The following is a 14,560-nucleotide window of genomic DNA, read 5'->3' on the forward strand; positions in this document are numbered from 1 at the left end:
AACAACTGGAGGGTTTTATTAATGAGGTTGCTTTGAACAGGTTGCCAGAATCGAGCAAGACAAGTATAAACGTAAAATGATAGAATCAATGACGTAATAAAATGATACGCAGTATAATCAAATAAATAAAAATGAATCCAAATATATGTTTCGTTGAGTTGCATAAATACAAGTACTTTTTTCAATTTATTCCTGAAACTCGGGAAAAGAGGCTAAGCAAAAATATCAATATAGACGAAACCAAGCACCATTATAAACTGAAACTCATCAGGCTTTATACCACAAAAGAAATTAGAGTTTAAAAACTATCAATTCGCGTTAAACGACCAAATTCTAGCTTAGATTATTTTAGTTCTAGTGTCTAGACGGTTCATGTCTGGTCATTGTCACCAAGTTGTATAAAAAAAAGGTTAAGGGATCAGTGAAATAGCTTTATTTATGTTAAAGTCGTTAAAGGGAAATTTATCGCGAGTTCGTAGAGTTGAGTAAAAGTTTAATTGGTTTTAGTCGTAGCTTAGTGCTGCGACTTAAACCTCTTTTGCGTCTAATGTTATTCTCTAGTTAATCCAATTCGAATTTACTATAATACTGGAATTTGGAACTACCATATACCATACCTTACCCATAACTTTTTATCCGTCCTCAAAAAGGACGGATAAAAAGTTATGGGCGCCTATCACAAGTCAATAAGTCAAAAATAATTTTATTCGAAATTTTTTTGCTGTTAGTTTTTAAGTTCCACTCATTATTCTGTCAGTGTTGCCAGCTGCTGTATAATTAATTATTCCGTGTATTGGTCCCGTTAATGCCGAATTAATTGACTAGCGTTTGCATTCGCGTAGTACTACGTAGTCGTATACTAACGAGAATTCTGATTGGATTCTAATCTCCTCTAACAATTTGCTTCGTTTCGTTAATATTTTCCGTTATGTATTGTAGATATTCTTCGAAATATTAAAATTAAATTTATTAAATAAGTGTAAGGTTTATACAATGGTTCATAATATTATACATTAGTGTATTTAAAATTAAATAAACATACTAGTATTTTATTTTATTAACTTTGTACCGAGAACCGTACTACATACATGACAATATTTTACATGTTACTCTAAAATCTAAAATATGCAGTAACTCGTAACTTTTATTTCATTCCGTTCTTTAGTTTAATACAGTAAGACTATAACTGTAAATAAGCTTAAATAAGATTACAGAAGAAGCTTTAAAAATTAATTATTATTGTTTAAATACCTAAGTCTGTTTCTTTAATATTTATAAAAGTACGTAATCAAGCTGTGGCAATTAGGCCAAATCATTGGTTTCGCAGCAAATGAAACCCTCAGTATTTAATCGAGGCAACTAAGTTACGAAGGAGATGTATTGAGTATCATAGAAACATTCGTCGTACAATAAATAATGAATATTTATAAATTTACTTCAAAATTAGACAGTACGTAGAAAAAATATTGTTAAATGGATCTGAAATATCAGTGTTATTAAAAAAAATTAGAAAAGATACCGGAAAAGGAAGCAAGGATCAAATACGTTTTGAAGCCTCTATGCTAAATGTCAGGAATGCGACGGGAGCCATTATTTGTTCGTGAGTGGTCTTAACCCTTAGTGGTAAGCTATGTTTATAAATATTTCAGGTCTACAAAATCTTCTGATTACGTCACAGCCCGTCAGTGCAACTCTACTCCAGTTCCACAGCAACACACAGACGCATGCTACGCACACGCTCAAAACATGGCCTCGTACACACATTACCAACAGCATCGTCAACAGCAAGACAATATGTACAGAAATAATTGCTCGCTTTACGCTAATGTTGGGTAAGTTCATCATACCCTTAGAGCCATATTTTATAAGGCTTAAGAATTTGACATAGACAATGTAGATTGTACTTCGACTGCAGTCCAATATTAACCAATTATTATGCAAGTGTTATAGTTATATGTACCTAAACATAAAATATAAAAATATTCAAAGAAAACTTTTTTAACGGATTGAAGCTATAAACTTGTAATTATTTTAAATTTCTACTATTTTCTTTAAATGTGTAAAAGTTATGTTAATAAAATACAACACTAAAAATATTTTCTCAGTAATAAATCTAATATAGTCGGATGTTAAATTAAATTGTCAGTTTGAAAGAAATTAAATTGTTCCTTCAAAAATATTTTCCAAATATATCACTGACTATATATTGCTACTAAAAGCATTGTTTAGAACTAGAGAAACCACAATTATTCAACATTGAAAACACTAGAACTTAAACGCTAGAAACTTGAAAAATAAAATGTCACTGAAGCAAATAAAAGTTAAAGAACTGTGCACAATATAGAGACACTTTTCAAAACTCGCTTTTATGAAGTCTTGTATTGAATTCTATTCCCAGTTGCTCGGATAGTAGCCAGGAACTGTATAGCTCTCAAACAAGTTCAGAACAAGCTTCACCAGTGCGGTCTTCCTCTCGATGTCGAAGGCCGGAGTCACCGCCGCCTATCAGAAGTCATCATCAGCTTCTCTACGTGCCATATAGCAACCATTATCATTATCAACATGATTACCCCCAACAATGGACCGCTAATGACTGTAAGATTATTAGTAAACTATTGTTTTCAAAATTTTTCAATTAATAATAGATCTACCAGAGAGTGTGAGAATATTCAATAGCTTTATTAATTTAGGATTGGGGTTGATTACCTAAACCCGATTTACTGTGTATTTTTCATTGCGATTGAAGATAATTGTACATGTGCAGCGACTTTTACGGAACACGTCAAGCTAGATGTATCCGTTAGGACTAATTGGACAATTGTGATAGTTTTATTTCAGTAATTAATTGTCTCGCTGGTGACCCAATCTAGTTCAGGGACCTGTTAAATCTCAACGAATTTTGGAAGCATGTTTTAGATCACTTGTTATGTCTTAAAGATAGCTTAGATTAATTGTTTGCTTTTAGATATTTATTATAGAATAAAGAATTGAGAAGTGAAGCCGAGCAGTATTGGTCTTGTGGCTTCATCGTGCGACTCTTATCTCTGAGGTCGTTAGTTCGATCCCCGGCTGTGCATCAGTATACTTTCTTACTATGTCCTATTTAATTTAACTTTTCGCTCGTACGGTGAAGGAAAACATCGTGAGGAAATCAGCTTGCCTTGTCAAAAAATCAAGGGCGTGCGTCAGGCACAGAAGCCTGATCACTTCTTGCCTGAAATCTGAAACCCAGACCTAAAAAGGTTGTAGAGCGATTAATTTAATATAGAGAATAGTGAGAAACACAAAATGATTATGTTCCGATATGAAATAACTTCATTTTAGATGGCCGAATGCATTCCTACTATCAGCAACAAACCCGTAGCGGAGCGAGTACGCCTCAACCTGTGTCAGCTCAGTCGCAACCCGTCGCTGCTCAACCCCAGCGGGCACATTATACCCATCCCTTGCAGTTGCAGGTAGGCATTAGCTAAATGTATTGATCATTGGCAAGTGTCTGCCGTAATAATTTATTATAAAGAAACAGCGTTCATACGCTTAACTCAAAAGTTTCTCGCTTGAACTTACTTTCAAACTCTAAAATATATAATAATATAATAATAATAAGTCTTTATTCATTTAAGTTGGTACATCTTTCTTTTCATAGTGTAAGATTTGGGAACCCTTTTAAGTAAATATACCTGTGTTAGGGTTCCCAGCTCTTCCATAACAAACTTAATTACTTAAAATAATTTAACCAATTCATTTCCTTTTTATTTTTTACATTTTAAACCGTTATCATCACACCTGATTGTGTGCATGAGTAAGTGTGTGAGAGAGTGAGATAAAAACTAAACACTGTCTTTTAATAACAGACTTTATGCCCTGCGCCGGCACGATACAGAACCGTACCCACCCCCCAGCCTGGTGGAGGCAAACAGATGATATGCTATTCGGAAAAGGTAACTTAATTAACATGATATCTATATTATTAACAATTTACGAGCCACTAACAAAACACTGTGTGGGCCTGGAGAACGCGTTTGTGGGGATACTGATGTCCCTTCGAGACCTTGAATTTAGTGGAGTAGCAGCCGCAACCGAATCACTCGTCCACTACCCAGTCACAGCCTATGGAAAGCAACAGCTGGTGATTATTGCAACTTAAATGAGTTGACCTATGGGGATGTAATTTTATTTAAGCTAATAAATTACCCACAAATATAAAAATATTTCTTCATTCAATTCATTCAAATTGAAGCTTGGTGAATATGTTAGACAAAATTACTTTTAATTCATCTTTCATAGGTTACTTTTAAGTTGCATATAAGGCATATTTTTATTGTGATTATTTTAATAACGACGATAATGTAATGTTTAAGTATTATTCTTATGTAAGAGACATTTTTTTGATAAATCAAGTCTTTAACTCCATTTACTTTACTGGTGATAAGACATATAAACATAGAAAGAAAATTTTACATAGAATTTTTTTTTAATTTTGTTTTTTGCTCTATGTGAATAATTGGTACTTATAATTCAAACTGAGATTAACTCACCACGTTATTTGTTTAAATTGGTTAAAAGCTATGCTTATATAAGCTAATTAAAGTTTAGGATTCTAACATACTAAGCATTTCTAAAATACTATTTATATGCCTTTGCGATATTAAACTGTAGAACGCTTATGTAATAAACTAGGCTTGACAAACCGGAAGAATGTATAAGATTTATCAAGTGGGACCTTATAAGTCTCCACGATATAGGAAAAATCGAGCATAAATAAAAAAATATTATATTTTCTACTTACGGAGAAATTTTTATACTGAATTGTGATCTTTTAAATAAGAAACATGTGAAAAGCAAAATAATTCGTTTTCAAGGGATAACTGACAGAATTGCTATCTATAAAATTCAGTCGCAGTCGATTTAACTATGTATCGTCAATTATTCAGAGTCACGCACCGCAATCACAAGATTTGTAAGTAGCGAAGGTATAGGTACGGTAAATAGATCTAATAATGGCGAAATCATTCTCGAAAACTACATTACTGGAAAAATAAATGATAAGGGGCAGCCAATTATAGATTTCCCTTTTCCAAATAACTTTTATATTAGCACCGAATAGAAGATATAAAAACGAAAAAGTTTTTAACATGGGGTGTAAAATTATTTAAGAGATATCGGCGTAATGGTTATTAATTTAATTGAATTTCTATACAGATTACAGAATTGAAACAGGAGTTATTAACAACAAAGAAACTATGAATAAAAAAAATATATAATAAATCAAGTAGGTAAACATTTATTATCACTAACAATGACCACTGAACTGAATTAAACATTCATAAAAGCCACACAAGTATTTTAAAAAGTGCTAGAAAGAATTTATAAACGAAATGATATGATGAAACTTTGCAAGAAAGATGTACTTTTCTACAGGGGGATTACATACAAAAATATAGAAAAACTAGGCTAAGAAACAATAGTGGTAATGTAAGAGATAAATAAAATATTAGATAAAAGAAAAGAACAGCATAAAGACATCGCTATCATCAGTTATAAAATCCAAGCATCAATAAGAAAACACTGATGATTAGACTGAATGATTAGAGATTCAAGCATAAAAGGGATTTAAACAACTGAAACTGTAACAACAAAAAAGAATGTGAATGAAAAAACTAATAATAACAAAAAATTTATAAGTACCTAGGGAAGCGACAAAGCCATAAAAACGCAGAAAACCGCAAGGTACCTGTCGAATATAAAATGTCGAATGAAATATTAATAGCAACTTTCCCCGAAATATCCAAACACCAACAATGACCAAACTTTTTAATGAAATTTTGTTTTCTAAGAAAATACAAATTCAATGGACCAAATCAACCCTGTTACACAAAAAGAGTGATAAAAATTTAATAAATAAATAAAGTCGCTTAAAGCAAATTATCTAAAAGCTCTACGAATATCGTCATCGTTCGTAGACAAGCCTTTTGTTTTCCATAGCTACACCTGAAAGATGCTAAAAATTAAAGCTTTCACAGCAAATATTCATATTTACAAAAACTCAAAAATGACAATCCAACTGTAAAAGCGTGAAGAGGAATTTCAGGAGGAGACATACTCTGTCCAAAATTTACAGTCGTATTGGATACATACTACATTTAGGAGATTGAACTCAGAAGATTTTGGAACAAATGTAAGGACAAAATGGAAGAACGAAGTAAAGCTAGACAATATCTAACTCCTTTATAATGCATACTTACAAACTGAATAACAATCTATAAACTACAATAAAACATGTTCATATTGCAGCTACGAATTGTGATTCTTTTAAATTGTTTCCGATTTTCTAGAGAAACTTCCAATTATAAATTGGTTTATTTACGACCTATGAAATTAATACGAACTCAATAATAATTTCTTTGGTTCCTTTTACGTAGATTTGAATGTCGAAGTTAAAAGTAAAACTTCGAGTTCCAGTTAGTGCTTTGGCTACAGGAAACAAACTTCAAAAGTTTTCTCAGCACGTGGCCGCGACGGCGCATTGTATGCAATGGCACATGGCCTTTAGACCAGTGCCGAAGCCTTCAAAAATGGTAAAAACAGAAAAAAAATTACAGTAGGATGAAACCCATTAGAAATGCAAGGAAATATGATAAAAATGACAGGAAAAATAAATTACGGTCGATCCGAGTTCGGGAAGTGGGAGGGGGGTGGCTTTTAAGGGGGAAAAATTGTTAATCTTGATTTCCGGCGAAACTACCAGTCCTATGGAAAAAAGTTGAATGGCAAAGTTGTAGGTCATAAAAAGATCTACAACTTTTGTATTTACAATTTTTTCACATAACCTCAAAATTTAGGTGAAAAATTCAAAAAACCATGTTTTTGGTTTTTTATTTATATCTTTTTTAAAAAGTTTTTTTTTTTCTACGAAATTTGGTGAAAACTTACCTTATTATGTCCCAAATATACTGTAATTTATTTGATTAAAAATATTTATTTTTTCGCCTCATTTTAACTTAATATCAAAAAATCACCCTAATTTTCAATCGAAAATTCTGACGTCAAAATTTCAGCTTTTTTCAAAAAGTTTTGGGGCTTTTTGTTCGTTGAAATGTCTACTTTCTGATGGTGTAAAAAAAAATTTACATTACTATAGGAAATATTATTAGAAAATGCAAAAAATTGAAAAAATCTCAAATTCGAAAATTTTCTTTTAATTATGTACAATTTTGAGGTATTTATTAAAATTTACACTTTAATTACTCAAAAAACGTAAGATTTCATGCTTCATTGATAAACGAAAAAATTGCAAATTAAAATATACTTCTATAATTAACAAGCAAATAAGTTAATAAAGTTAATATTTAATAAGACATCTACAATATTTTGAAAAAGTTGTAGAATCTTCTGTAAATAATATTTGTAGATGCCTATTTACTGCTGTTTTAAGATAATTTATATACCTGAGTGACCTTCGGTGAATTTTGAATTTTTCTTTGAATAAAGTAAATTTCTCACAAATCACTTAGAGTAACTCAGCCTGCAGGTGTATTTTTAAAAACGATGTTGTACACTACTCTGTATCTCGAATACTGGCTAACGGTTTTTACAGCTGCTACGAAATAGCAGGTAGCAGTAAGGCCCAGACCCTCCTAGGTCCATCCCCACTTCTCAATGAAATAACTTACACTGGGCTAAAATTCACCGAAGGTCACTCAGGTATATAAATTATCTTAAAACAGCAATAAATAGGCATCTACAAATATTATTTACAGAAGATTCTACAACTTTTTCAAAATATTGTATATGTATTATTAAATATTAACTTTATTAACTTATTTGTTTGTTAATTATAGAAGTATATTTTAATTAGCAAATTTTTCGTTTATCAATGAAGCATGAAATCTTACGTTTTTTGAGTAATTAAAGTGTAAATTTTAATAAATACCTCACAATTGTAAACAATTAAAAGAAAATTTTCGAATTTGAGGTTTTTTCAATGTTTTGCATTTTCTAATAATATTTCCTATAGTAATGTAAATTTTTTTTTACACCATCAGAAAGTAGACATTTCAACGAACAAAAAGCCCCAAAACTTTTTGAAAAAAGCTGAAATTTTGACGTCAGAATTTTCGATTGAAAATTAGGGTGATTTTTTGATATTAAGTTAAAATGAGGCGAAAAAATAAATATTTTTAATCAAATAAATTACAGTATATTTGGGACATAATAAGGTAAGTTTTCACCAAATTTCGTAGAAAAAAAAAACTTTTAAAAAAAGATATAAATAAAAAACCAAAAACATGGTTTTTTGAATTTTTCACCTAAATTTTGAGGTTATGTGAAAAAATTGTAAATACAAAAGTTGTAGATCTTTTTATGACCTACAACGTTGCCATTCAACTTTTTTCCATAGGACTGGTAGTTTCGCCGGAAATCAAGATTAACAATTTTTCCCCCTTAAAAGCCACCCCCCTCCCACTTCCCGAACTCGGATCGACCGTAATTTATTTTTCCTGTCATTTTTATCATATTCCCCTGCATTTCTAATGGGTTTCATCCTACTGTAATTTTTTTTGGTTTCAAAAATTATTGGCACTGGTCTACTTTCGTCCACGTGGGTCTAAATATAGAATTTGTTTCCTGTCAACACTTGATAGACTTTCCTGAACACGTATAGTCATTGTATGCAGTTTTATTTAGTGTTGACCCTTGCAGTGTAGAGCATTAATCATAGATGGCGCAAAACGTTTATAGGGAAAATATCCTTACGTCATTCATAACTATATCAGTTACGATGAATATCACTAGAGTGCCTCGAGCAGCTGATTGATAATGTGTAGAAGCCAAAAATCAATAGCGATTACTTGTCAACGATTTGGTTATAGTTAGTTACTAATAAAATTTCGTGTGGAACTTAATTCAAGGAGCTTAAAATATAGGCTGGAAAAACGTGGAACATTGACCAAGACAACATGATTTCAGCAGTATGACAGTTTAAATTAAAATCTTAATATTTTTATACCTTATGTACCCGATGGTAAGGTATATATCTGACGGCACCTTCTCTAAAAATCTTTATAAAACATTTCATATTGCATTAAACGTAATTTAAGAGACTGACATAAATCAAAAAGAAGTGTTTTGTGAAAATTAGTGTGTGCATAAATTAGTTAGCCTATACGGAAATACAATTCTTCCTTGTAATACTTTCTACCACTCGAATATAAAAGGCAAGATATTTAAAATTTTATTTAATAATTTCAGGTGGCGCCTCCAATGTACCAACCGGCACCGAGATCGCCATCTAGAGCGGCTCGGGGTGCCCCAGAAGGGGCCGCATCTGGGACAAATGCAAAAGCAAACACGACTTCGCCAATGACTGTCCCTCCGAATCCCATATACTACGCTATGAACGTCTGATCTAAGGATTAGGTAAAACAAACAGCATTCAACCTCTCGAATGTAACATTTTTTAAATGCTTCTCATTTTTTTGGATGGTGTTTTTTAAACATGTGGATTTGGTAATCCACAATGCTCGTAAACGCAAAAGACGTAATCTAAATAAATCCCTTGTTTTTCAGATATTTAAAATACGCACCTGGACAAGATGGATCATGGATATTATATGCTGCAAAAATACATGTTATCGAAGATGCATCTATAAATCAACGAAGAATCATCGTTGAGTTTTGTGATCTTTTGAATGTTGCAATAGTATGATACGGTTTTGTAAAGATCTTACAAGTTGTATTGTATTAAAAAATATATCAATGAAGCCTAAGAGACAAAACAATAAATTATATCTATCATTAGATTTGTTTTCCTAAATTAATTTTCGGGAAAATATATTTACTATCATGTAAAGTTAACAAATAAAATTGAGTTCAGCTATATTAGCAGACCTGGGCTGCCTTTAGTTCTATTGTTATCGTATTGGCATTAAGGTTGTTATTTCTAGGATATTATTTTTAAATTCCACAGATCTTAACTAGCTTTATAAAATATTAAATGAGATATATTTTTCAAACGAATTACAGGACAAAATTATATTTCTATTATCGATTTAATTAAAGTATGGTTAAAAAATACCTAGTTATTACTACCTTATGTACCGCCAAAGGCAATGAAATTGCTTTAGTTTTCGTATTAATTTAAATTGTTTTTCTAGGCCTTTTAAAACATGATGGACAAGATAAAAATGTTACCAATTTCAGTTACCAAAGACATTGCCAGAAATCATTTTTAATATTTATTTTATATATATTTATAACATTTATTTTCTCCATTTTAATTATATGAGGCCTAATTATATTATGATTGTTAATGTTATGCTAAATGTCTACAGACATTTTTATTTAAATATTGCTTAGTGCCAAAGATGAATGAAGTTTAAATAATTATAGGTGTACATTAATATCGGCCTATGAAGTTGTTAGTACTATTTAAATGTTGAATTATTCATGTTTTTGTTTACATGAGAACGCACATACGTAGCTTGAAAGGATAATTTAAAAAATAGCTGTTAACTTTGTAAAAATAAGGTCGACGAAGAAAATGTTTTAAACCGAGTATCTCACCAGTGCTTTACTAACGTTCTGGAAAACATATATCTACTTCTGTTTTAAGTTCGTGTTAATGTCCTATGTTTTAAAAAAGGTGAAACTGTCATTGGATTGTATTTAACACTTTCGTATTGCTTTAACCAATTGGCAAGAGTAATGTGGTTTTAAAAGCAGGTGGCGAACACCTTAAAACATATTTATTTTAAGAGTCTTAGACGTCTATATAGTCTATTGTATTATTGTTTTTAACTTTAAATCTTTATCATACATTCCTAAATGTTATTGTTTGTCTAAAGATAAACGTTGCTAGTTCGCTTGAAGCAATTTATAGTTTCGATGCTAAGACGTAATTACGCAGTTATGTCTTACGATATGTCATGTGATTAAGTAGTGTCAAAAATAAGTCTTTGGTAGTAACTCAATTTTTAAGCCAAATCCACGTTTATTGTTTATGATTTGTTTGCGTAACTAATTTCGTATATATATTTAATTTGTATATGCTGTAAATGATATTATGTAAATAAAGGCATTTTGAAAAAATACAATTGCCGTAAATGCTTGTGTGAAACATTTGTTTTTGATTTCTAGAAATCAAAGAGATCTAGATGTAAGTTTCGTTTCATTGCTTTAGTCACCGTAGCTGGTAGGAGCGGGTCCGTCCATCTGATCGTTATTTCGACATGGCTTCTTCCCATCACGTTATCTTGGCAAATGAATTTTCAACAGATATAAAATATATCATTAAGAATATTTAAATATTTACTTACAATAAATAATTTAAAATATTCAATTATATAACAATATAAACATATATAAGCGGATATTTCCAACGTTACTTTGAAGTTTAGGGTAATTTTGTTAATATGTCTTTGCCAAGAAAACATCGCTATATAATAAAGACTGAGCTTGTTAAAGAAGCCTGAAGCTACGGTGAATTTAGATTACATTAGACGATAGGTTTTACTGAGAAATTTATAGAAATGTAGGAAAGTATTGAACAAAAATACAAAACCCAGAAATGAAGTTTTGAATGACCAATTATCACAGAACATTAAATAAAAGTTTAGAAAATATGTCAAATGTTGGTGATGAATTAACTATTTGATAATAAGAAAAATAAAACTTCGCTTTAAAAATGTTTTGGAGTAAATAATTAATGTGAGTCACGTGACACAAAAGCTTTCAGATTAGGTGAGTCGACGTCCATACCAGTAAATAATATGTATTGCCCGTCTTAAGCCGGGTCCACATTTGTAGCATGTTGACGTATCACGATCAGTCGTATCGTATCTACTATTTGTATCATAAATATGGACGCTCATTTTGTCCATGTCGTATATTTAAGCCAATTGCGCAAACACTTATTTAGCCGCGTACTATGATTAGAGACGTTTTAGATCATAACATGCAGATCGGAGTTTTCTGGCTAATTTTATTTTAGATTACCTAAATTTAAAAGAACTTACTCAATTTAACATATTGTAAGTTTATAATATTTGATATAACAATCAATTATTTAATGTTCTGTGTTATTTACACTTACGTATTTTCGGTGTTAATTATATAGAAGGTTCTCAAAAAATAAACAAAACAACGACGTGGTTCAATCGTCCATTCTGAGTGTTGTTTACAATGTAACAGAAGAGGTGCATACAATCTCGTGCCCGTGCTCACAGTTGATAAATTAACTTTTGTTTGAAATAGTTCATGTATATTATACTAAAATGTTAAAGACATTCAAACGTGGTTGACACTGGTTTTATATAACCATTTTTCATTGAACCTTGCTCAGAATCGGTCTCACTTATAGGCCAGGTGACTGCGACCTGTCTATTATTTTATTAGCTGTCTTAGAATATTTGAAGTATAAATTACAATAAACTGTGAGTGACCTCTTTCTGTGTACTGTTGTGTGTTGCTGCTGCTGGATTACCTCTCTTGGTGAATACTTCTTATAAACATATTTTAAGCTTAACTGTAATGCTGTAGTAGATTTTAAATACAATGATGTAAGGAGGGAAACAATAAAATTTTGAAAAATAAGCTATTGTAAGAGTGTCTTTATATAATTGTTATCCAAATACGTTAGCTCGTTTTTTGTTTTTTCGTTTGAAATGCCAGTATATTTGACTCCTGTATTGGCTATAAAAGATGTGTACTTTTAAACAGTTCCAAAACCAATAATTGTGTGATATACCTACTGTGGCTGTATGTTAAGCTGATTGCATTGAGTATGGGAATACAGCTTATACATAGACTTTTATGACTTATATAAGGGCGTAAAAGTGCATGATTTTGACCCTAAAGGGTCAAATAAAAGCCTGGATTCGTCATGGATTTCTGCGGGACAAGAGTTTTATATTATGTATAATATGGAGTAGTAAAGATGTTGTGAGAGTAGGTAACTTAAATAAGTTTCTAATTGTCTATTACGCATTTTTAAAGTTATATAAATGTATACATATTCCACTATTTGTAACAGAATTAAAATGATGCCAAATTTAGAGAATAAAGATAATGGACGTGATCCATTAAAATGTTTAACTTTCAAAAAGTTTAGATCGACGTTACATTAACATCTTGACCAATAATACATAGTTTGAAATATTATAAAGAAATGCGTTTTAACCGTCCAACCACATTATGTGCATAAAAAAGGATATGTTTATTTATACTATCTTAAGTAAATATTTTTCAAAAATAGTAAATATCTGAAATTCTCAATAAAAATATTGTATCCTATACTTCTATAAATTCTATGTTGTGAAAATTCTTTGCTTCGACGGTTTAAACGCATTCAAGAGGGGTAAGATCAAAATTACAATGTTTCAACGTTATATTATTTAATTTTTTAGAAATAAATATGTATTGTGTTAGTACGATAATGTTACTATATCGAATATTATTTTGAATATTTATTGTGAATTTGCTTTGTAATATTAAGTGATTATTATGTAATAGGAAATGGACACAATGTGACCATTAGTGAATGATATTAGATTTGGTTTAGTTAAACTGTAAGTGATGTGTGACTCATTAAACGGACTCGTTTAGTAATATACTTATATTTTACGTTGACTTTCTGTAAGCAGATAGATTTTAATTAAATACACAATTGTACACTGCTCTTTTATTGGTGCACAAGAAAGAGGTGCTCTTGTCCTAAATAAAAACAAACAAAAAACAAACTAAAAAAACTGAAGTATTGCGACGAGTAAGATTTATTTTATTGTATTTACATAATATAACCAGCCATAATTCATACTGTCACATAAAAACTTTTTTTTAAACTTATGAATGATTTGAATTAGGAACACGTAAATTATTTTAAAAACTTCTTTCGATTTTGCGCTATTTCACATCTATTTTCGTGTTCATTATCAAACTTCAATATGTAATGGGGTGTTTAAGAGAATAGGATTATAGTGATCGCCTTGCACAAAATGGGTATGGAGCCGTCGGTTATATTCCTGACACTTAAAAAGCTTAGTATCAGTATTCGTATATCAAAACAAACAATAACACTTCGTCTGTCGAAGACCAGAAAAGGGACGGCCGCGTGCTGCTAGAACTACGAAGGCAGTTAATGCTGTTAAAGCCAGAATTCGTCGAAACCCCATCAAAAAGTTAATATTTATATTAACTAATAATATAAATTTTTATTTATATTATTAGTTAATATTAGTAATAGTTGTTTTTTGTTTATTTTGTGGCCGTTTCTTTAGTTTTTCTTTTGATATAGCTTAAGTTCTGATGTAATTGATGTGTATGTGTGTGTTAAATTTGTGATGTCATATTTCCTTGTATTTTTTAGGCATACACATTGTTTTAGAATGTATATATAAATAAATAAATAAATAAAAGGAATTAAAGGTTCCCGCTAGGACTCTATCGCGTATTATAAAACAAGACCTGAAGCTAGGTGCTTGTCGTTGATATATAGGACCTGACCTAAATCAATCTTTACAATTAAAGAGAGTGGATTGATCAAAACGCCTTCTGATACACT

The 14,560-nt window shown here is 30.8% G+C and overlaps 1 protein-coding gene across 1 annotated transcript in view; it reads left to right on the forward strand.

Annotated features, from left to right (window-relative positions):
* The window catches only part of LOC111000099, a 65,877-nt gene extending 56,105 nt beyond the window's left edge, over positions 1-9,772 (forward strand). Inside the window, exons 12-17 of the mRNA XM_022269443.2 lie at positions 1,650-1,832; positions 2,399-2,595; positions 3,325-3,458; positions 3,855-3,941; positions 9,253-9,420; positions 9,571-9,772. Coding sequence (XP_022125135.2) covers positions 1,650-1,832; positions 2,399-2,595; positions 3,325-3,458; positions 3,855-3,941; positions 9,253-9,408 — 757 coding nt within the window. The 3' untranslated portion in view covers positions 9,409-9,420; positions 9,571-9,772. The remainder of the gene's footprint in view (positions 1-1,649; positions 1,833-2,398; positions 2,596-3,324; positions 3,459-3,854; positions 3,942-9,252; positions 9,421-9,570) is intronic.
* The last annotated feature ends 4,788 nt before the right edge of the window (positions 9,773-14,560 follow it).

The sequence above is a fragment of the Pieris rapae genome, chromosome Z, assembly GCF_905147795.1.
Source record: "Pieris rapae chromosome Z, ilPieRapa1.1, whole genome shotgun sequence".
NCBI classification, from domain to species: Eukaryota; Metazoa; Arthropoda; class Insecta; order Lepidoptera; family Pieridae; genus Pieris; species Pieris rapae.